The sequence below is a fragment of the Pagrus major genome, chromosome 21, assembly GCF_040436345.1.
Source record: "Pagrus major chromosome 21, Pma_NU_1.0".
NCBI lineage: Eukaryota > Metazoa > Chordata > Actinopteri > Spariformes > Sparidae > Pagrus > Pagrus major.
The window spans coordinates 15,528,035-15,552,956 of NC_133235.1; the positions used below are offsets into that span (position 1 = coordinate 15,528,035).

A 24,922-nucleotide genomic window follows, 5' to 3' on the forward strand; every position below is an offset into this window, starting at 1 on the left:
ACAACAAAAATGCTCTGTTACAAATGGGAAACAAAGGAAACAGAGCCAGAGCAGTTGTGTTGTCCTGAGCCTCAGGACCGATTTGGACGCAGAAGCTTGCTAACAGTCCTCATACCTCGTATTTACAAGCATTCTTTTCCCTCTATGTGGAAGCCCTGGGAATTACAATGGGAAATTAGCTCAAATTGTTTTTACTTCAACATTTAATTTGCCTGCCGTGGTCTGTTGTTGCACACATTTGATAAGGTTAGCCCTCGATTGCCTGAGGCTCAGCAGTAGCGGTTCACCTTTGCCAGGATATTGTGCCACACGCTGTAAAAAACTGCAATGTGTTCCCCTGCTAGGATGCAGTAAATATAATGAGATGGAGATGTTGCCCAGAGCAGAAGCAGTCATCCAAACCGTGCAGATGTGTGGCGCAATTCAACCTTTCAGGGCATTTATGTCATTTTTCTTCCTCAAAGAAGAAGAGTCTCATCAAGCTTGCTCCTCCCTGAGGGTGAACACTTTCAATTTCACAATAAGAGGGGGTCCGAGAAGTCCTACTGTAAAGAATTATCACCATAACAACTCCTGAAATTATCCCAAATACCTGTAGGTGCACTATAAAATAGCCATGTGTGGAGCAGCTGTGGCAGCTCCTCACACCGCTCTCATCCTTCCCTCCCAGGATCAGTAATGTCCTCTGACAGCTGTATTCTTTACCGACATTAAAGCGCCAAGTCATTTCTTGAGAACACGAACAGCCACCAAAGCCAGAAACCAAAGAATCAAATCGGGTATAAAAGCTGGTTTTGCTCGGTCCGCGATGAATCAGAGACTTAGAGAGAATTAGAGGTCTTGTGGTCCACCAGAATGTTTATTTGACTTTTAAGCAGAAATAAGCTTAGCTCTCTGGTAGTTTTGCCAGCTCTTAACCAGGATATGTATCGTTATCCACAGAAAATCCTACTTGGGTGCTCTCCCGCTCACCCTCACCTTTTTAAAAAAAATTTTATTTTTACTAAATCACTCAAAACAGCTCCAGACGTCACAGCTGATCACATGAATATGAATCTTTGTCCTCATGGCTCTGCCCTTAAAGCACCATAAGTAATCCCAGACACTTTGTAATGTTGCTCCAAAATGATTAACATTTCATGCTTGTGTGAGACAGAGTTCTCTGTGTTAACGACAAATAACCAGCAAAGAGCCTTTTCCAAGTTTCAGTGCATGTACGGCAGTAATAACATGTGGAAATCCTTAAACTGAGTGGTGGTGGTGAACTCACTGTAGCTGTTCTCCTCCTCCAGGCCACACAGGGCGTCTGCTGCAGTCCCTCTGCTTCACCAGTATGTCCTTCCTGCTGCTCCACATCATCTATCAGATTACCGTCAACAGCCTCCTGGCAGGAAACTCCATCAACTCGAACTTCAGCTGTGAGTACACCGCAGCCTTTAGGGTCGAGGCTCCAAAGCTACTGTTGTGTTGAAATCAAAGCGACTCATGTCATGAATCCACAAAGAAGCTGCAGAATGGACTTGACTGATTTCAGTTTTTGCTGCCCGACGTACAAGAGGACATTAATGTTATTAGACTAATAAAGCCACAATCAACCATTTAAATTACACTTTTTAAAATTGGTTAAATTGTGACCCTGTCTCCTAAAGAAATATAATAAATATAATAAAGAATATATACTAGAAAATAATATGACCAAATTGCCAAAATGTTAGCTACAAACAAAGGTGGATTGGATGGATGATGGTTGTACAAAGAGTTTATTACCGGAGGGGTGTCGCCTTCTTCGTGTGTGATGGGGTAAATCACTTTTGTTAAGGTAAGAGGAAGTCATTTTGATTAAAAATTGAAAAACAAAACAAAATCAAATCCTGTCTCACACTTTATAGCAGGATGTGGACTTCTGGTATAAGTCTGCCAATGACTAACGATTTGAGTCGGCATCCTCCTCTCTTTCACTATCTGCAGGAAACAACAGCAACAACTTCAGAGCAAGCAAGCTACACGCTGCGCCATATTCATAATCTAGTCAGCAGCTCTTACCTTTTCTTTTGCAGGGATTTAGGCATTTTTAACGCAAAGGCTCGCCCCGCTACATGCAAAACAAGCTTGTAACAAAACAACAGCGCTGTAGAGGGGCACCCGACATATTTGGGGTTCGTCACTGAAAAGCAGAAGATAACCAACCTTTTTTTAAACTTGCTTCATGCTGCCTACACTCATAATAATTTCTTCTGGCATCAGAAACTTGTTGGAGAAATCACAAGCAGCCCAAACTGTACACACAGTTTTTTCAGTTCACACGTGAGGGTGTAGCCACCATAGTTATAGCGTGTAGTTGCACATAGCCACTGTAGGTATGGCGTATCACCTTTACGCAGAAGTATAAATGAAGTTTAGATTTAAAGCAACATTTTTTTTTGTGGCTTTTTGTGCAATTTAGGGAAAACAAATTATAATTGTTGTCAGTCAATCGATGTGGCATTACATTTTTCACAGTTTCAGGTGCTCCTAAATCTGTATCTAATGTTAGTCTTTAGTGGTTTTCTCAAATACTTTCTTCTCTGAGCACTCATGTAAGACCAAAATGGCGAGATCTCTACTTGTTGAGTCACATGTTCATGACGGACTGTGTGCACACGTGTGTCTCATCCATCACAGAGGCCGTTTTGTGCTTAAACTCTGACCTGGGCCATTGATGCAGTGTCACAGAGTTGTATATCACCAGAGAAGGTGTCGTTTTTTTCTCTCCCTGAGGGAAAGTTTCCATCCAGAAAAACTAAGTGAAGACATGCTCCATTTGCAGGAAATATGCTCTCTAATAACGATTCACAATTTCTAGAAATGTCCTTACTCTTATTGAATTTTGTCACGTCATGATGATTTATGAATCTAACACATTCCTCAGTGTAATTAGCTTCCTTGTGCCGTATGGCGACGTAGAAAAAAGAGATTCTTGCTGCCAGTAAAGCAAACACTGTAAGCTACTGACTCAGTGTTGGGAAGGTGTTAATAGTCAGCCTTGGGCTTCTCATGAAACTCTGTATCATACTGTAAAATTTGAATGTGTCTAGACGGGACAGACCCTGACCTTGTGTTCTAATGACTTGTTCTTTCTAATGGAGGTAAGTCGCTTTCCAACATCGAACTACAGCCAACTTTGCTCAGGAGGCAGAACGGACCTTATCGCCTCAGGCTGAAACACACAGCGCCGTTCAGAGAGGGTAGACTAAATATTCACTCAAGGAGATCTTTATTACTGAGGTCTCGAGGGCTGCAGTCTTTGGCAGATCAAGCCGTGGTGTGATGAGACCACAGATTGTATCCATCTACTGTATTTATCTGAGTATTATCCAAATATCTGTCTATTGATCTGCCTGTTTATTTAAGGAATAGCTATTTGCATTGACAGGATCATAAATTGTGAAACAAATCAACAGATTTTTGTGCATCTTTGCAACATAATTTGCACTTTGAAAAGCTTTAATCTCATTCCAACCAGTTAAACAATTGATTGATTGATCAGAAAGTACACAATCCCATCCAACAATGGATAACATGTTAAAATGAGAATCGCCTATTACCAAAATGGTTCAAAGATACTGAAAACTAGGGCTGGGCGATATAGCCTTAAAATAATATTGCAATATTCTTAGGCTATATCGCAATCTTTGAAATCTCGTCAAAAGCACTTCATATTGATCTCCTAACTTTTCCTCTAGTACCACCATGATTTGTGGTTTTGTGGTGAGAATATCTCAAATTTTATTGGATGGATTGGCATTTTTGGTGATCCTCTGACTTTGCATCTTGCCCCACCATCAGATCAAAATTTAACAATGACAGTCTAATCAGTCTCAGCTGTATTTTGATATTTGGTGCTAAATAGCAAACGTTAGCATGCAAACACGTTCAGCAAAGACGAAGAACATGGTAAACATCATACCTACTAAACAAAAGCATGTTAACATTGTGAGCATGTTTGCATCCCTATATTAGCATGTTGCACTAAGCTCCGCTGTTCCTAAGGGCAAATGCTTATTCTTATTCTTGTTAAGTTTTACATCTTCAGTAGGAAGAAATGGGCTTGAGTTTGAGTGCAGTCAGAAAGACTTAAAGTTTAGAGGCTTTTTAAAGAATTCTTCAACAGGAACAAAAATATAAAATATCAATAGCCTTGTTTTTCAATCTAGATGGTTGCTTCAAATGAATACCCACAAACACCATATTAGCTAGCACTGTAGTCATGACTGAACGAATCTGCCTTACACTTATAATAATCAGTGCCAGCTTTCTCTCTCCAGCACTGTAAAAATGTGGCTTCTGGCTGCATTACTGTATAAACTCAAGGCACATGAATGCACCATCGTCCTGCGGAGTATGGACTATGGTTATGTGCGTTTCAAAGTATTTAGGGTTTTGTTTCAGACTATATAACATGAAGCTCCACTGGCACTTGAATGATTACCATCTTGAGTCATTATCTGCAACATTTAACACCAAAGTTCCTGTATGAGCACTGGGCTGCTCAGGAACTGCTTTATAGTGAACAGCTGGTGGATCCTGGCTGTCATTTGACGATTAATGAGGCACATGGACATAACATCACACACAAATGATGAAAAACTGGTGGAGCTAAAGCGATGACATTAAAATTCACAAAATGTCAGTATTGCAGAGTAAAGTATGAACTTTTCAACAGCAGATTCTGACAACATTACTTTACAGACATGCATATATATGCATAGTATATATGCTTCTGTGATGATTTGTGTCCATGTTGTTGCGATTTCTACTTCCTGAAATTAATGTCATCCTATTCCTATTTTTATTTTCAGGCTACATATGTAACAGGAAGTCACACATTACTCTTTGTCCCCTTGATCCGCTGCCTACATTCTGAGTAAATGCCTTATCTCAGGTTTCTATATCAGGCATTTAGCCCCCTGACACCCTTTTCCTTTTGGCAGCCAGGCATAAACAAGGAGTCCTGCATTGCGGTGAGGCGGTTATCCTCCCTCCAGATAACTTCACATAATTTCCTCTGTTCGCCGTAGCCAAATACACCATTAGAGCAGTAAACTGAGTGGAGTATGAATGAGGAAAGCTTTCCAGAAAAGCTAACACCTCCAGCTGTGTGAGCAGGTCAGTGACTGGTCACCAGATGAGCTGGGGCTGCCGGCTTCCTTTGGAGTTATCTGTCATTCCTCTGTGCCGAGTCGACATGGTGGGAAGTGCATTTACAAACAGTCGTGAGGGTTTATATTAACCAAAGAGCACCAGATGGGTGGAGCTCGCTTCATTTCAGATAATGTCAACTTAATTGTCAGAAAAATTACACTCAGCTGAGTCTTAAAATACCTTCCTGTTATTGTCTAAACTTTTTGGCAGTTATTGTCTTTGAGTGGCAACCCCCGCCCATCTGGCAACTAAGGAGGTTAAAACAAACCACAAAAAAAAAAAAGGATTTGCACGTTTGAGCCTGTTGAAAGGCTGTTATGTGACCTGTTCCTCTGGGATAGTCTTCATTAAGTCCTGTAGACAGCATCGTTGACCTCGCTATCCACACTTGCCCCGTCCACCGTTCCCCAAATGCGCTCACTGATTGTCCGATTATACTCATGACGTGCTAAAATGTTGACGCTGCATATCACCACTCTGCGGAAAAGGGCAACTGGCATTAAGTTCCAGGGATAGAAGAGAGGGTGCAAAGAAATGCTGTGCTGAGAAGTTAACGGCCCAGCAAGTACAAAGGGTGTTTTATGATGTTCACATAAAGTCTGAGGACAGGTATTTTTGGTGCTCAGCTGGGGTGGAAAGCGGCCTCGCCTCGATGGGCAGAAACTCTCACAGTCTTTTCCAGAAGTCTTCATGCTGAGTTCAGACTGTACTGCATCCTATGGACCATACTGGCCTGACTTTACCTCTGGCATTCCTTGTGTGTGATATCAGACACAGGATGGGTTTCCTCTTAACACCTGTTAGCTCAGTTTGGGCTGAGTGAAGTTAGGTGTTACAGATGTTTGGATTTGGGATTTACTGAAACAGACTCTGTTTTGCCTGAGGTCACTGGGCTGACATTTCAAGCTGAAGAGTTTCTATTTGAAGATTTAAATGGGGCCTTAAGTAATCTAGGACCTTTATCAACCTCTGTGGGTGATTATTAGGGATTACAACAACATCAGCAGACCTGATCTCCTCCTGCGAGAGTTTCTGGGATGCTAGTCACTATGTTCATTTAAGATTCTTTGGCTTGTAAATGACACATTGAGTCGCTAACGAATCAGCCCAAAAACATGCACAGTGAAAAGTTCCACTCGATTAGCCTTAATGAAGAACACTTGTGTCACTGTGTCTTTATCTTTGTAGTCCACTACACTTAGGACTACAATTCCCTTGATGTTTAGCGCACGCAAGTGTTTCTGCATTACGGCTAATCAAGTGATGTTCTTTTAAACTGTTGTACTACAGCAACCTCTTGCTGAGTGTGTGCAGATGCTTTTTATTGTCCAAGATTGTTATTTTCCTTTTGTAAAATACATCAAGCCTGCATCTGTCATCACTTTCTTGTTCTTTGACTGCAGCATTTTTATAATTAGACACTAAAACATAACAGTAACCCATTCACGAAAGTCATACCCAATATGCATATATTTAGTCCGCTGGGTCAAAGAGTTGATATTGACTGGAAGTCAAGTCAACTAGCTCACAATAGATGTGCTTGGAGTTGGGCGCAGATATGTGGAGGGCGATTTATTCTGCCAGTGTCTTAGCAGTTCAGTCGGGGGAGGATTGTGAGTGAAGTGTTCGCTGTCAGAGGTCATGTCAGAGGTTAGTCATGTGGGCTCCTCCCATCACAGATGATCCACTGACCGCTGAAACTCCACACTCTCCTCCTCTGAATATGCCCCAGCCACATAACACACAAAACATCTGCGGCACTGAAGCTGTTCCTGCAGCTATTTTTGTCACTGATGAGTAATAACGAAACAACAGGCTTTTTACTGACAATCCATTAACGTTTAATTCACCTTGAGTGGAATTCAGAGACTCTTTCCGGTTTTTGACGAAGTGCATAATAGTGTGACTCATTCCTTTACTGGATACTGTGTGTGTTTCATTTAGGAGAAAAGCTTGAATATCTTTTGTCTTATCTTTGACAGTTGTTTACTGCTTCACACTGTATCTTCCATTAGCAAATAAAGCTTTTCAATGTGACACTTACTTCTACAAAAGATCAATAGTACTTTTCAATGCTTGCCTCTGTAGATAGCAGCTCATTAAGAATATTTTTTACCTTCTCCATCCTCTATATATTAGAGAGCCTTCATCCCAAAATAATGACTTAGTATTTTTTCTTTCTTTTATACGCCAGTTTGTAATTCAAGAATTGATATAATACTCCTCTGAGAGTAGAAAAAGTTTGCACAAACAGATAATAGATAGAAGTTATTCTGATGAAGCTCTTCCTCTGCTGTCTGTTCTGAGTTACACTTGTATGAGTCGAGAGCTGTCACTGAAGTGTGTTTAACATCTTCACTCTCCTCACTGGAGAATGAACCAGAAACTTCAGAGGAGGAGCTCGGCACCTAATTAGTCCCCTAATACGCTGACAAAACAGCCGGATATATCGATATGTCATTGCGTCGAGATCCTCGAGTCACAAGCTGATGTTGTGTTTTCTCTGGAAGCAGAACAAAGGCCAGTCAACCTTCTGCTGTTCTTCTTAGCGGCCAGTTGAATACCTGGAAATCTCTCTCTGAGCACTGGAGTGACGTTCAGGAACTCTTCAACCAGTCCAAGCTGTGGAAACAAAGCTTCTTATTTTCTTGTTTTTCCCTGTAGGTTATCTCAACAGTGAGCACGGAAAGAATGATTGTTTTCCTTCACCTGAAAATGAAATATCATCCGAATTGAAAAATATTCTGGCTCTTACAATGATTTAAAGCAGGTTTTTGAAGGGTTTATTACTGCTTCTATTGCAGAGTAACAGCTATTTTACAGACTAGATCTTCATTCTTTATATTGTAACAATAGGCAACAATAAACAGCAGTTATTGGATATATTCTGCATACAGTGATGGAAATCGTCATCTCAGCAGCTGTTTGACCACCTGTAACACATTTATTTTTAATGACTTCATATAAAAGTCTTATTAAAGGCGTTGAGGTTTATTTCTTTTCCAAACAATATCAATATTCACTAACTGACTTCATGTTTTTGTCCAGGTTCCACGTGGGAGAAATCCATCAGACAAATTGGCTTTGAGAGGTAAGATAAACACTTTCAGAGCAAATCCACTCACTTGTTCACCTAATAATGCCACTGCTTTACATTTTGACAGCATATTTCTTTCTTTATTTTATTTTATGATTCATATAGCAAGCTTGCTGAGATCCAGGATTTATATCCCTGTCAAAAACACAATATAAATATAATATAATATAAATAACATCTGTCCTGGTGATCAAGCAGCAGCATAAAAAAATGCAAGTATTGATTTAGTTTAACTGAGCATTAATCTTTCTCCCAATTGGGAAATCCACAGGCTTTTTCAGCAGTAGGACTCAGCTCAGTGACCATGTTTACATGCAGAAAATATCCCAGTTTTTGTCCATTTTCTGAAAAAGACAATATTTAATATTTTATCATGGTAGGATATTCAGCCTTCTAACAGCGGAAGGTGGACTTTAACTTCAGTTGTTGAACAAAGATTTGTTTGAACAATCATTTTCTATGTTATGTCGTGTTGAAAGCTGTTGCATCATCACTGCATTCATGCAGCATCTCCAGCTCTGACAGGCATGATGGGGGTTTGGTCCAATCAGATCCCGGCTCGTTAGTAAACAGCCTCTCAGAGCCAGTTGAATTTTCTGCAATCTCCAGGTTGCTCCAGGCTACATTACACCTGCCTCATACCAGGTATTAAAATGGGATTTATATCCGGATACATTATCCAGATAATAAATTAATGGATCTTGCTGTAGGTATTTTTGATGCATTTTTGTTATCCTCATGAGATCAGATCTACCCCTGTGTGATTTGAGATGGTGGCAAATCAGCCCCATCATCTGGTTCTTCTTCTAAATTCGGCAAATGTAATACATGAAGTTATTCCTTTCTTTGTATAAAAATATACCACCGGTGTGAAGGCTACATAAATATTATAATAATGTATATGATCCCACCTATATTGCTTTCACTTTTTGGGGGTATTTAATGACTACTAAAATTCAACAAGTATTCCCCTTTACATGCAGCTGTGCATACTCTGATTAACAATCACAGCTTCCTTCGTTCATTTGTTCAACCATTAACATTCAAAAGGTCGATGTTGATACATGCATGGAGCTGATCGAAGAGGCCATGTGTCACAAACAGCAACAAAAACCCAATTTGAGACGCATATTTGGCATTGAAAATAAGGATGAATTCAGAATACCCAAACAGAGTATGCTGTTTATATGACCCGGATCAAATTCGGAATATTGTCATATTCTAATTAGTGGAGGAAAATCAGTGTCCATGTAAACATAGTCAGTGACCGCTTGTTGATGAAAGGGACGGCTGACAACCTTTATACCATGGAACGGAATATCCTGCTTGATTTTTAAAAGAAAAAGTGTTTAAAAAACATTTTTTTCTCACCTGTCAAAGATCAGACATGTGCTTCTCTTCCACTGTATTTGTCTGTTAATAGTATCCTCAATATAGCAACGCCACAATAACATTAAACACCACTTTCTGCATTTAGCCACGCAGGCTCATCATCTGACAAGGTTTATAAATGCTCCTAACCTGTCCCCGTGTGGATTCTTGATGAGCACGAAACCCGGTTATGTCTGACAATCAGTGGACGGGCCTATTTTTCAAAGCTTTTGCTGCTGTGTCTGTCTCCTCACACCCCCATGATCATGTTAGATGTGGTTTCCTAAGTACGGGAATGTCCAAACTCAGCCACATCCTTTTTCCAGTACTCAACAGCCCTCGGTGGATAGTATACTGTAAGTGGCGGAAGTAGAGCCATAAACATTTTATCCCGCCTGCATTTACCTGTTTGTGTTGAGCATCATATACAGTATATACAATGTTTACAGCTGCATTTGCTGCACGAGTGGATGCTTTTACTGCCTATATGGAGAAAAATGCAGTGCTCCGGTCTGATTTATAGGAGTTTAGAGAGAATTCACAGCTGTTGTGTGTTTTAGTTTCCTCCAGATTGACCTTTTCAAATCCTTTATAAATACCAAATATTTATATGGTTGAGAAAAGATTTTCGCTCTCCGTATTTGTAGTTTTTCGCTGAAGCCTCATGAGTAATTACCCCTGCGGTCTGAGCCAGTGAAGACGGGTCTTAGCACTGCTAATGTTATTGTAATTCTCTCACATGATAAGCAGGGGAAAGTAGGAGTCATTAAAGTTGCTGGCTCAGTCTCGTCTGGCTCTGACAGTTTCCATCTCTTTCATCCACGTGAGGATGCACAAAGCTTCACAACAATAAAGCACATGGAAACAGACGTCCTTGATTAGATTAAACTCGCCAACAGCGGCAGCCAGAGGCCCAACTATTTATCTGACTGAGCGTTTTCCATCGTGTTGATTAGCACTCTGTTTTCAACTTGTTAACTTTTATAAGCTTTATATCCATTCAAGGCCAGGATGAGATTGGTTGTGTTTGAAATGACCACTCGCTTCATAACTCCATCCAAACATTTGGTCAGCTTTTTTCTCAGCAGCCTGTGCAGCAGAATCACCAATACAGTTTGTTTATTGTAAACAGTTTTAATTATTCTTGGAGATCAGCTGGAAATGTAAAGAAAACACTCTGGTGGCCAAACACAGGATGCAGTGTGATTGCTGTAAAACTGAAATAGAAATTGGTTTGGATGATAAAAGTGAGTTTTAAAAGGTTTTGAAAGCTGTTAGCCATTTCAAGGACAATTTTTATTTGCTTTAATTGTACACGCAATCATGACACCTCATAAAACTGGCCCTCAGGCTGCACAAATGCATCTCGCAGGATCATTTGAAGCCTGACGTTACTGTAGCTGTCATGGAAACAGTTGGCTGCCTCTGTTTTGCTTCCTGTTTGAACAACTCTTTGGGTATTTAGTTAGAGGTGAGCAGACTAATCAAATACCAAATGTTACAAAAGCTTTGTTTGCTCACAGCGATATGACCACAACACTTCAAACAATGTCATGTTTTATTGGATTAATGAAAAACACACACTCTGTAGACCAGAACAGGGATGCATATTATTTGTTTATGATTTATTATCATCTGCACACAAGAGATTTCAGATAGTGTGATTATGTGAAAAATCTAAAGCACTTCCAATCCTTTTTTTACTTTATTTTATGTGGTTTAATGGGGAAAAAGCGGGCTTATTGTTCACACCACCTTATTATGAACAAAGGATGCAATTTTCAAGGGAGTAAACATGTTTTTTTCACAGTTCAGTTAGCGAAAAGTACCACACTCTCATGGCCTTTTTGTTTGAATGGAATTTCACTCACTTGTTAACGGGGATACGTTTAAAACCAGCATTTCATTAAAGTGGGTGGTACTCCATATAAAAGCTGAAGCATTCAACACAACACATATTAAAAGAGCAGTTGAGTCACGGAAAAAGCCAGATTCCCATGCGTTCATGTGAACAGGTAGTGCTTTCTGGGAGATATAATTGCTGCTATAATGTCCCTTCACATGAACTGGAGTGCTGTTCAGTCTATGTGAACATAGACTGTAGGAAAAATGCAAGAATATGTATTGTTTTCAAGATTATTGAACCATTTTTGGCTTTTAGGGAGACAATCAGAGAGAGGTGACATGTGACAAATAACCTCGGCCAGATTCAAACTACTTGTGGGCTTTATCCAAGTGAACTAAACGAGCGACCCCAAGTCCCTGGATTTCTTAGAAAAACTGTTTCATATTAGAAGCGATCGACCACGCACAGTTAAGTTTGTTGTACTCTGTCCCATTTTCCGTCATTTGGTTGCGATCAAAGCCTTCGAGATTATTTCAAATCACAATATTTGGGAGATCTCATTGGGATTCATCCCTACTTTCAGGAAACGAGTGTCTGCTTTCTGTCAGTGTGTATCCTCTGTTTTCTGTTTGTCCCCAGTGTGATTGGTGCAGATGCAGGGAACGGCATCCGAGTCTTCATCCCTGACATCGGCATGTTCGTGGCTGGCTTGGCCATCTGGCTCCTGTGTCGCAGTCTGGTCCAGAAGAGGCCGCCTGAGGACATGGCCCAGTACAATACCGACTTTGAATCAGAGGAACAAGTGAGTTTTATTTGTGGTGACACGCAGTCTATCTAATCCGTCTGTCTGTCTGTCTGTCTGTCTGTAGAAATGGTAGATTAATCTGGCCATTATTTTTTTTTACAATTCATTTTTTATAAATTTTGTAGAAATAGTGAAACATTACACAGCTAATCAGTGAGTTGTTAACTATTAGATTAATCTTCAACTATTTTAATAATCAATCAATTAATAATCAATCGGTTTGAGAATATTTAAAGAATATGAAGTCAAAATTCTCTGGTTACAGCTTCTTAAACATGAATATTTCCTGGTTTCTCTACTCCTACTATGACAGTAAACTGAATATCTTTGTGCTGTGGACAAAAAAAGACATGTGAGGATGTCATCTTGGGCACTGATTGCCATTTTTCCGCCATTTTCTGCATTTTTCTACAAACAACTAATTGATTAATTGAAAAAATGATCTACAGATTAATCGACAATAAAAGTAATCATTAGTTTCAGCCCTAAAAAAATGTCAGGGTGACTTAAATAACTTGTTTTGTCCAACCACTAGTCAAAAACCCAAAAGCGTAACATGTTGTGAAGCAGTAAACTGCCAATGTGTCGTATTCTTTCTTGATAAATTACCAACGATATATAATGAACATATCTGACAAAGTTTTGGTAGCAAAATTTCAAACAGGTTAATAGTGTGCCTCAAAGGATATTTAAGATATTTTTCAATGTGATTTAATAGAATTAAAAGATTAATAGCACTTTAATGAGGACATTTATATACCCCCCATTCCAGTTTTGATTAGAAAGAGTATAGATAAATATAAACTATTGGCAACGATTTGATTACAAATATTTAGTTTTCCACAAAAAAGATTAGTATACTATGACATTAAATGTCACACAGATAGGAAAAGTAACATAAACCTGAACAAAATAAACACATAACTAGAAGAAAATAATGTTTCACTACTTTTTAAAACCCAAATAAGCACTTGTCATTTAAGTTATTAATATCCCTGTTATATTTCCTTTTATACTGTAGCTAAGATTAGTAACATGACAGCTCAAGGCTGGTGGTTGGAAGTAACGTGACAGTAAGGCAGTTTCCAACACGTGAGGTTTCCAGGTGAACAGAAGCCAGAAATAGTGATTGTCAGAAAAAACAATGGAAAGAAGCCAAAATGGGGGAAGCAATGAAAAAGAAAATCACAGTGAGCAGATGTTGTGGTTTTAAAAGCAGTCTTGTAGATTTTTCGTACTTATTATTTCAGCCCTAATTTGATGTAGACGAGTAAAAACGATGTTGGTTAGCGTTTGTTAAGATAAACCATATAAAAAGATGTATACAAGCTGACATTATGTCCATCTTTATGAGAATGTTTTTATAAATGTAAAGAGGAAAATTCTCAACTTAGTTGGTGTAACTTTCTCCAAACACCTCAGACGACCACAAATGTACACAAACTAATTTCCAGACTAGAGTTCAGGTCTCTGACAGTTAATATTTGTCATGTCATGTAAGCAACCAAAAAGTACCACCTGCTGGAAGTCACAACTGATCAGATTTTGTTCAGCTGTCTTGCTGAAGTGACCAGTAGAGTGGACAGTCGTCTCTCCTGCTCTGTGTGTAATGTCCACATTGAGTTTGCGTGAGCAGGAGTTTGAATAGAGTTCCCTGTGAGTGTTGATGACTTGGAATACATCCCCCATCCCCTGGCAGGTCCTCCCTCCTCTTTATGACTCAGTGTTAATTAAATCCACATTCACTTTCACTTCGACTGCACTGCTCATGCTGGCACAGATGGCACCGCTCCCCATTACTGAGAAACACCAGGAAATCATCTGTAGAGCCTGCGTTGTGTTCGGGCCTTTATTTCCGTCAGTGAGCCATCTGAGCTTTTTATTCAAAACAGGGTTCGTACCACCCGCCACTTTCTTTGTCTCGTGTCTTATGTGTTTTATATGAATCACAGCTCAGTTGTTATTATGAAGTTAAAGAGGGACACTTAGTTGGTCAGAGCGAAGAAAGAACAGAGAACATGTGGTTCCAGAGGAAAACACAAACAGCCACACAGAGCACATATATGTTTAAATATGACGTTAAATATGCTCAAACACACTCCCAGCTGGAGTCCAGCTACCTGTAGAAAACTGCTTTCAGCACCATGGAGAGCTCTGACCTCCACACTGCACTATTCATCATTCAATCCTGAAATGTGTCACTGTAATCCGCCTCAAAGGAGGAAGAGGAGAAGCTGAGCCTGGACGACAACATCCTGCTGGAGGATGACTTCGAAGCGGGGTACGAGGCCGAGGAGGACGAGGAGCTGGACGAGGACGAAGAGGAGGAGGAGGAGGGGGAGGAAGAAGAGGAGGCGAAGGAGAGCATGAAGAGTAAAATCCTGCGGATTGTGGCGGAGGTGGCGTCCAAGGTGAAGGAGATTATCGGGAACTTGATCACCACTGCTGGGCAGGTGGTGGTCACCATCTTGTTGGGCATGACAGGTGAGCAGCTCTGCATGCTGTGTGATAAATGTTCATCTTATAGCATCATCATTTGTATATTTAGGTGATGTATTGATTAATTGATTAATGTATTGATTAATCAGCTATAGGTTTCAATTCATAATATATCAGTAATCTATGAAAATGATTACAGATTGCTTAAGAAAGGCAGTCTTTTACAGAGAATACTGTAGTTTTTTGTCTGATTTATTTGCTAGTCACAGAATAAGATTCTAGTGGTGGCTGCATAGGATTGTTTCTGTCTCGTGTGATTCAAACTGTTTTCTCTGCTTGCTGCCAAAGGAAGCATGCACCTGTTTTAATGAGGCGGTCTAGCACAAATCTGACAGAGCCTTGAATTACATGTTCAAAGAGAGTTGATTTTATTTATGTTTTTCCAGATCAGGCAAAATTCCCCATCCTTTGCACGATGATTGTCAGCTACATCAAACTGTTTAGATTTTGCAAAACACTTTAATTTGAGCTTGATTACTATTACTTCATTATTCTACGCCTTTATCGGATTAGCCTGCTGCCTACATGTATTTATGTTGACAAAACTGACTAGTTATATTCATTCTCAAGAAAGTTGATTTAATTAAAACAAAACTCTGATGAATCACTTTCAAATTGAGAGATGAAAGAGAATGAGATCATAAAATCTGACGACTTTTGAAGATTCACCCATAAACCTGAACAGAAGCTATGAACATTCGATAAAATCCCACAGCTGCAAGAAAGAAAATGAAAAGTCACATCGTATTCACAAAGTTGGCCTCTTATTAGTTGTTTGGGTTTGATTTTCAGACTGTAGTTGACACAGTTTTCTAAAAGCGGTTGAAAGATGATACAAGGTGTTCTTACACATAATCTGTAACATCAGCAAAAAACAGTAATAATAAACAATGTGTATTTTTTCAAAAGGAAAACATGCTTGACAGTGGGTTCAAACTTTTTGTTCTACACAGTCCTCTGACTTTGTACCCGTTTGTGTGTTTGCAGGCATCATGCTGCCCTCAGTGACCTCGGCTGTTTACTTCCTCATCTTTCTGTTCCTGTGCACCTGGTGGTCCCTCTGCCGGACCTTTGACACACTCATCTTCAGCTGCATGTGTGTCCTGATGGCCATCTTCAGCGCTGGACACCTCATTGTCCTCTACCTCTACCAGTTCCAGTTCTTCCAGGAGTCCATCCCTCCAGGCGACAGCTTCATAGTGTAAGACATCAAAAAGTCAAAATCATGTATCTCACCTGTGATCTTAAATTTTTTGTTTCTTATTTTTCAGTGTAGGTGCAAGGTTAAAATATTTGACATCTTATTTTTCTCATCAGTCTAAATTAAAAAGTGATTACATTTGCAATATCTCTGGTTAATAGGATACAACAGATTTGCATGATTTTCTCAGTTTAAACTTTGTTTGTACACTTGACTTACATTCTGCCTAAAGAAGCAGATTCATCAAACTTTAAGAAGAAAATACCAACTGTCTCGAGCACAGCAGTGAGCCATGATTCAATCTGAAAGAAGTGTATCTTACCAGCATTAGATTTCCTGCCTCTTTGATGAATTGTTTAAATCTTGTTAAACAGCACACGCCCACACTAATGCTGTCTGGCTCCTTAATAATGTGAAAATACATGGTGTGATGACAGAGCTCAGCAGCCAGAGCTCCTTTGACTCAGCGATATATATTGCGCCCAAGGCAAGTTTGTTTAAATGATAATAAATATTTACTATTGTTACAAACAAGAAGGCAAAGGAGGAGGCAAACGCAGCTGGAGGGGAGATGTATCAAACTCCTACTCACAGCACATCGATATCCGAAGCAGAGCTTTTAGGCTCTTCACTACAACCAGCGTTGTTTTATTATGCATGAGAGAGGAGACAATCAGCTGTCTGTGGCTGCAGCGGTGGAACGTTGTGGTTGAGTAAAGCCACATTGTTGCACCTCTTGCCAACATACGTTAGTCACAGATGTAATGAATACAGACTCTGTGGCAGAAAGTCACTAAGCTCATTGTGTTTGACTGACAACCTGGAATGCAAAGAATGCTGTTTATTTACTCATTACTAAAAATTACACATCAAGGCTGCCGTCCTAGGTGCTCGACACAAAAGTGATGTGTGTGCAGCAGCAGGAGAGGAAGAACATTTTGCCATTTTAGATGACAGCGTTCTTATCGTTTGGAATAATTAATTACTATATCTATTAACACAGATAATGTATATTTTTATACTTTTATTCTACCATCAAAGTCTCACTGGCACCCAAATCTGTCAAATAAAACTTTATTGAATAACAATCTTCTACATTTTATATTATATTTAAGACAACGTTAAGAAATATTTAATCTCCTTTTGGGTGTCAATCTTCACAAAAATACACGTACATGAGGAAATTCTAATCATGTTTTGTTTTTTTAATGCCACTTTATTATGACAGAAAGATAGCATAGCAGTGCAACTTAATAAGATCCATAACAGACAAACAAAACACTGGCTCCAGAGAGGGCCATTCACATTTTTTGTGTTTTTAGTGGCCACCATGAGGAGACTGGGAGGATGAGACGAGGGACGTTACAATCTGCATCCTCACAGAAGAACGTCTGAATCCACATGATATTATACACACATTATCAACTTATTCTACAGTATATTCACTAGTCTGTTGCCTAACTTCATTTAAACGTGTTAAAGACAGTTTTGAGACATCCTGCCAAGTAACAGGCAGCCACATGAGACTTCAAACATGACTGCTCTCAGGGAGGTAAAAACATGAATATTTATTTATTCACAGCAACAACTGTCACATAGCCAAAATATAAAACAGCAAATACAGTGTGTAAAACTCACAAATCGTATTCTACCTGCACTATGGCACTATGAGTAAAACACATGAATGTACCAACAGTATGGACACTGTGTAAAACAAAAAAAACCCAACAACATGCAGTCATTTGCAAACAACTGTGTTCACTGAGCCCATGTAGTAATATCCTCCATATAATCATTTGTTTCACAAAGTGGTGAATCTCACCACATCCCTGCAACGACTGAGGATGCATATATTTAAAGAAATCGATGACGTTAATGAGGTAAAAAATTAAATATATGTCAAAAAGGATTAGCAAACATATTTGTTTTATTTATGCATTACACATCATCCCAGTTTTCTGGAATCAGGGTTGTAAATTAAGAAGAAATGACGTACACCATGCTGCTGTTCAGTACTTCTATTACTCAACTGAATCCTTAGGTATCTCTGCTGCTGTCTCACTGTAGCTGTTGTCTCATTGCCCTTGGTGTTGCAGGGTTTTATTGATCTCACGGTTTCTCATTTGAAAGCTGTGCTGCTGTGTGTCAGGACTGAGGCTATTTACAGCTATGTATAGCTGAAACTGCCTTGGACAAACCTTGTGTCGTCCTCATCCTTCTCCTGGTTCAGATGGCAGATAAGGTGTGATTACAAGGCTGCATCGACGGGCTTCTCGTTAGAAAACACACTCATTACAATGAATGGACCCCTCTAACGCCACCCACACAGTCAATAATAGTCTGTTTAAACTGTGAATGCTGTAGTAACTTTACAGTAGGTGTAGAAGCATCTGAGTCGGGGTGATGACCCCCCCAGAGGGTACCAAGATAATCTGAGAGCTCACCAAATGAGTTTTTAACAGAAAAGTGTATACTTTTTAAAAAAAATTCTGGTGAAATACTAGATACTTTCACCTATTTGGGAATCTAAAGATACCTGAAGTTCATAAAAAACGTATACAGTGCCACACAACTGCGTAGTGCAGAAGATAATAACATAGATTAAAATGTATAAAATAGAATAAAATAGTCAAAACAAAAATGGTTACTAAGTATAAGATATTAAAAAGATTGTCATCACTTGATTCTTTTGCAAAATAGAATAAAATAGTTATCAAAAATAAATAGATATCAGAAAATAGTTACCACGTATGCACACACCTCTACAGCCCTCTAAATATCCTAAATATTTGGAAAACACCAGATATTTTCACCTCTTTGGGTCTCTAAAATACTGGAAAGCTCATATCACTAAAAATCTTTGAAACTTGTAAATTTGCTTTGTTTACTTTCTAGCAGTAAATAAGGGAACGTGGGTATAATTGTTTTAAACACTTTTTAAACATTTCTAATTTTGGAAACAAGCTCTTTATTTTGGTATTTGAAGTCCTAAATGTAGAGAGTTTAGGGTGGATTCTTCATTGATAGCTCTTAAAATGAACAGGCAGCCTGTTTCATCATGTGCCGTCCCTGCACTGTGTTCATGTTGACTTTCCACAGCGCTGAGGTATTTCTGTCTGCAGCCGCACGAAAACCGAGACCCAATGTGATGATAAAAGTTACATGTTCTCCTCTGATCTTGCCTGTTTCCTCTCTGCACGCCGGTCAGAGGGAAACTCCTACAGCCGTAAACATATGCAGCCCCCATTGGACAATAGGCCTCCCAGTGCCTGCCCTAATTGTGCCTGTTGACAGTGACTCGGCCTTGCTGTCATCCTGGTGCTGAGTGAGACTGTTGAGAGGTCTGGCTTCCACTCCACTTCCTGCCTCCCGTCCTTACAATGGAAGTCCCCAGTCATGTGACCAGTGGGCCTTCCCCAGCTGCAACAAGAAACCGTTCAGGAAGTGTGATGGGGTCAGAGCGGGGTGTTCACTCGTCCACATGGCACAGAAGGAAAATACTCAGGAGGCATCTAAATCTGTGTGTCTGTCACTGGAATACGTCAGTACAGTTCCTGTGGAGGAGATGACCTTTATTCTGCTCGGAGGAAAAGGAGTGAATTATACGGCATCCTTTGTGGTGCAAAACAGACTTTTAGCCTCAGAGCATTTTTTAGATTCCAGGCTGAGGGCGTAGATGATCTTCTCACTAGGAATGTCATCTATCAGTTGTAAAGCTGTTTACATGAGGGAAAGTCAACTGTAAGAGATATTAATATTGTTGTTATCGCTTTACAAAACTCTTTAACAATTAAAGAGGCAACACTGTCTTTAAATTCTAAAAACACTGAACCTCAAACTAAAATTTGGACTTAGCTACATTCATCCCTTTTCAGCCACATATCCAGGGAGCTTGTCATGTTGACAGCGGGCTGAGTAAGATAGTCCAGATGGCCCTCTACCCGGCAACATCAACAATGGTGTTTTTTATGAGTTTGACATCATCTGCCAAGAAAATCTGTAAAGTGAAGACTCAAATATGAGGTGGTTCATACATCCTCATCAGAGGCCTGAGGCTCCTCAACTGGCTTCTTTTCAACTCAAAGAAACAGTGACTCTGCTCCAATTAGTCAACGCGTCTTCACACGCATGGGATGTTAATTTATTTACATATACTGGTAGACTTATCAACACGATGGATGATTTATAACGTAATTACCTCACTACAAACTGGCTCCTCTGCCACTTCATGCCTCTCCTGTCCCCGCCATATCTTCATCACCCTGGAGCCAAAAGATAAAATACAAAAGATAAAAGACAAATACAATTAATTATTAATAAACAAATGTATAAACGTATAAATAAACATATACATAAAAATGTATGTTTGTTAGTTGTGTTAGTTTTTTCTTATCCCAGTGATAGTGTGTATATATTATATAGGCCACCCAGCACAGACAGCATGACTCTGCAGTTCCTATAATCTTTTGTAACGTCTGCTCCATCTCATCCATCCTGGCTTTGTTTCTGGAATCGATAATTAGTTTTAAAGATGGAGAACCCAAGGCCTCCTACGCTGAATTGAATGTAATGAATTGAACAATGCACTTATCTCAACGAGAACAATCCAATCCACTGATTAATGACAAAAAAGATTCAAGCTTGAGGATTCTTGTGTTGTAACCTCCTCTCATGGCTTTTGAAGGAACAATTCAGGTTTGATCCTTTGTCAGGGTCAAAAACTAAAGCAGCTTCCTAGTGACTGTAGGAGAGAGCGGAAAACTTTGGGGGACAAACAAAGTAGGCCTTCAACAAACTGTTATTTTCTGAAGTGATTATTCTGCATATTACTTGCTCAATTAATGGATTCATTGTTTAGTCTGTAAAACATCAGAAAACAGCACGCACAAAAATGTTGATCACAATTTAAAGAAGCACAATGCAACATCTTCAAATATCTTGTTTTTCTCCAAATCCAACCCCCCAAAATATTCAATAAACTTTCATATAAGACCAAGAAAAGCATCACATTTTTAAATATGAGAACCTGGAATCATCAAATACGCAACCGTTTTTTAAAATGAAGAATTACTTAACAACTATTTGACAAAACAAAGTAGTTTTCTTGGAAAAGTCTGTCTGATGTGTATGTTATAGAAATGTTTTGCTTCATCTGTTTGTGGTCAATATGTTATTATTTATTTATGACATTATACAACATTGTCTCTTGCTAATTTATACTCAAAGTATTTGATTTTACAACTCAAATCCTGGAGTGTTCCCGTCCTAATACATCCGTCTGTCTGTCTCTGCAGTACATTTGGCATCTCCCCCATTGTCCAGACCAACTGCTCCAACACGTGGAAGCTCATCGTGCACCCGGAGCGTAAGTGGTTCCACTTTGTCAGTCCCATCATGCTGCTGATTCTCTACTACACCCTGGCCACGCTCATCCGCCTCTGGCTGCAGGAACCCATCGACCAGCTGACGGTGAGGACAGCAGACAGGCATGCAACGAAAACACATGAGAGTAGACCTTTTTAGTTCACAGCACTACAACATTTACTGTAAAATATGTCAATAATTTAACCGTAATTGGCTGATAAACAATCAAATGATTTATTTGTATACCTTGTAAAACTGAACTACATAATGTAATCAGAGTTTAATGATGCTAAAAGGTCTTAAAGGGAAAATATACCCTCCAAATATTTTTATTTATGCTGATAACTTGAAAGATCTCCAGCTTAGAGAAAGCTATATTTGCATAAAACCAGGTTGATACTAGAAGTCAGTGGGTGTCAAGGATGTTTAGTTGAATTCAGCACACAACACCTCCAACACAGCTCCTCAGTAAATTCCAGACAGCGAACTGAAATAGAAAACAGATTGAATTAAATGGGCAGCCAGGTGGCCTCGTGATCAGAGAAACTGTATTGATGGAAGATTCCAGGACGATCGATGGCTGGCTGGATCTGTCGGCCGTAGCTCAGGTGTTATCTGAGACACTGTTGGTCTAATTTTGACAGCATGACTGTAACAAAGCAGTGTTACAGTGCGCTACAGGGACAAAATAATATGTAGCTGTTACATCATAACTCAGACACCACTGGTCCAAATTTGATGACTTATGAAATGATGATAAGTGATGTTATTGAGTAAATATTTACAAATTAAACTCACAGGTGCAGAGGATGCACTCTGTATCTAAATGACGTCATATTCACCAGCTGTGACAGCAGGGTAGGTATTGTGAGTCTGCGTGTGTGTGTCATCATGTGAAAGTCTGATCCTGGAACTACCACAGAAGCCGTTTTGAGTACTTTGCCAGGTGGTTTTATGTCCATCTGTGGACAGATTTTGTCAAATGATGAAAATGATGGTGGTCCAAGCACGGACACCAGAAGTACGGTGGCAGGAAGTAGGGAAGGAGCCACTCGCTGCTCTCTTGACGCCACTAGCATGAATTTGTTTTAAGTTGTGGCTCACAGTATCCCAGTTTCACTCATTCCTGTCCACTTGACAATGAGTGAATTTGGGGAAACAAGTGAACTGTTGTGTAAATTGTAAATTGTGTACTTAATGATGTTCATCCCTTGTATCAAATGAGCGAATATTTCAACAAAACACATTTATATGTCAAAACTAATGCGGGTTAGAAACTGACCATGGAAGGATGGTTAGGCATATTGAATAAATGTGTCTGTTTTAGTGTGATCCCATCACAAGCTTAGTTTTTGCTGGGGTCAGTCACTAGTATTTTTACAATACTTTTTGGTGCTCAGACCTTCATCAGGATGAATTATATACCTGATGAAGGTAGTTACATCACACACGTCTATTTAATTCAGCCAAAAAAAAATTGTGACCTTATCTTTTAATGGATTGACAGTATTGTATGTGGAATTTAAATTTTGTATCAGTTAAAATTGGGGTTGAATATACACTAATTGAGTTAATGAGGTTGTTGTAATTAAAAGTAAGATTTTTTAACCTCTGAAGGACCAGAACTTAAATTGACAAAATGCACCATCGGAGTTTAAATCTTTGATTTAAATTGAATGAATGAAAACAGTTTTCATCTTAAAAAAAGCAAGTAAATGGGACGTTATTGCTGAAAAAGAAAAATGTGTGTTATTTTTAATGTTGTGTGGACAGCTGAAAAACCTCCATTGTGTTGGGTTGGAAGCAAAAATGCCTGAGACAGAAATATCAAAACGTGGGTAAATAAAACCAAAACATCCACAAGACTTCAATACCTCAATAGCAAAGTTTGTTTGTCTTTTGGGTGAACTGATCCTTGAAAAGACTTCTTGTATTTCATCATGGAACTACTTCAGTTGCAATGAAATGCTGTGCGATGTTGAAAGATTTGGACTTTAATGTCCTGAAGAAGACCCCCCTCTCCTGGACTCAGCCCGTCTCCTCAGAGCTCGACGCTCAGCTCCTCCGCCCTGTAATGGAGTTATAGATTAGTGTTTTTATAGAGGGGTCAATACTTCCCTGTAAACTTGCAGGACTGTATGCATTATTGATCTCTCCACAGAGAAGTGTGTGTGTGTGTGTGTGTGTGTGTGTGTGTGTGTGTGTGTGTGTGTGTGTGTTTTCGCCTACTCTTACACTTTAGACGTCGCTAATAATAAAACATGATTGCGAGATAAATCAGCAGCTGACAGGTTTGTTCGATGGTGAAGATGCCAGATTATGATAGACCTCATCTTCGCCAAAAAAACAAGAAAATCCAGATGCCCTGTTGTATTTCTCAATCGATTTCATGCTTGATTTGTAGTTTGTTGTCCGTGTTTATTCAGCAGTAGTTGACCAATGCAGTAAAAACTGTGAAAAAAAGAATAATTCAATCCAGTTTTAGTAAAACTATCAAAGGAATGAGACATGGGGAAGTTATATCTGAAGAATTTTATTTCCAATGTGAATGGAAGATAAAGAGATGTCTTAAAGTTTGAAGATAGAACTTTGTCTGTTTTGAATAAAAAACAGGAAATCCGATTCTAATTTACAGTAAAACTGCATCATTTCCCTTCATCCAAAGGTCATCCAACTCCTCCTCCGATCCTGCACTCCTACACTCTAAAGCAGTGTTCAGTGGGAGCTGATTAAAAACTGATCCCGACTTCAAAGTTCAGCGGTGCAGATCCAAACAATCCAAACTATCTATCTGTGTTTTTTCAGGACGAGAAGGACGGTGATATGTGTGAGGAGGAAGATCTGGATGGACAAAATAACTCAGCCAACAGGAAGAGGCAGATGTGGTGGGAATCACGCCAAGGCACAGATGAGAAAAACGTACGTCAGAGTTAATACACTCGTGAATAACAAAGTATTGATTGTTGGTCATGAAGTAATCATCGTTTGGTTTGCATATTATTATACAATACACGAGACCCCATTGTAAGATAAGATAAGACTTTATTGATCCTGCACTGCACAGCTGTTACAGCAGCTGAAAAGATAAACGCAGAGGGCAAAAATCTGAATCTAAGTGATAGATAAAGACAACCCCCCAGAAAAAAAAGGTAAAAATAAAAAGAAAGACTACAAACATTAAATATACCTTTCACATATACAGACATAATGGATAATTGTACCCATAATTGTATGCACACATTGTGTGTAGTATTATACTGACATATATGTAACATATAACGAATATATTCTGTGTATAAACATATAGGATATAATATATCTCAGCATATACATCAAAATACTAATATAATTACACAGAGAATATAATGTATCTCAGAATATATATAAAAAACCTGTATTTAAACATAAAGAGGATGTAATCTATGTCAGGATATATACAAAAATACTGTATGTAAATTTTAACATATAGAAGATATAATGTATTTCAGAATATATACACAAACTGATTTATATCAACTTATATAGCAATGTAATATAGTAATATATAAATATAAAATA

At 39.1% G+C, this 24,922-nt stretch overlaps 1 protein-coding gene across 1 annotated transcript in view; it reads left to right on the forward strand.

Moving 5' to 3' along the window:
- Positions 1 to 1,305: 1,305 nt before the first annotated feature.
- The window catches only part of piezo2b (piezo-type mechanosensitive ion channel component 2b), a 72,670-nt gene continuing 49,053 nt past the window's right edge, over positions 1,306 to 24,922 (forward strand). Inside the window, exons 1-7 of the mRNA XM_073492068.1 lie at positions 1,306 to 1,418; positions 8,230 to 8,272; positions 12,135 to 12,297; positions 14,520 to 14,784; positions 15,787 to 16,000; positions 21,295 to 21,469; positions 24,170 to 24,283. Coding sequence (XP_073348169.1) covers positions 1,334 to 1,418; positions 8,230 to 8,272; positions 12,135 to 12,297; positions 14,520 to 14,784; positions 15,787 to 16,000; positions 21,295 to 21,469; positions 24,170 to 24,283 — 1,059 coding nt within the window. The 5' untranslated portion in view covers positions 1,306 to 1,333. The remainder of the gene's footprint in view (positions 1,419 to 8,229; positions 8,273 to 12,134; positions 12,298 to 14,519; positions 14,785 to 15,786; positions 16,001 to 21,294; positions 21,470 to 24,169; positions 24,284 to 24,922) is intronic.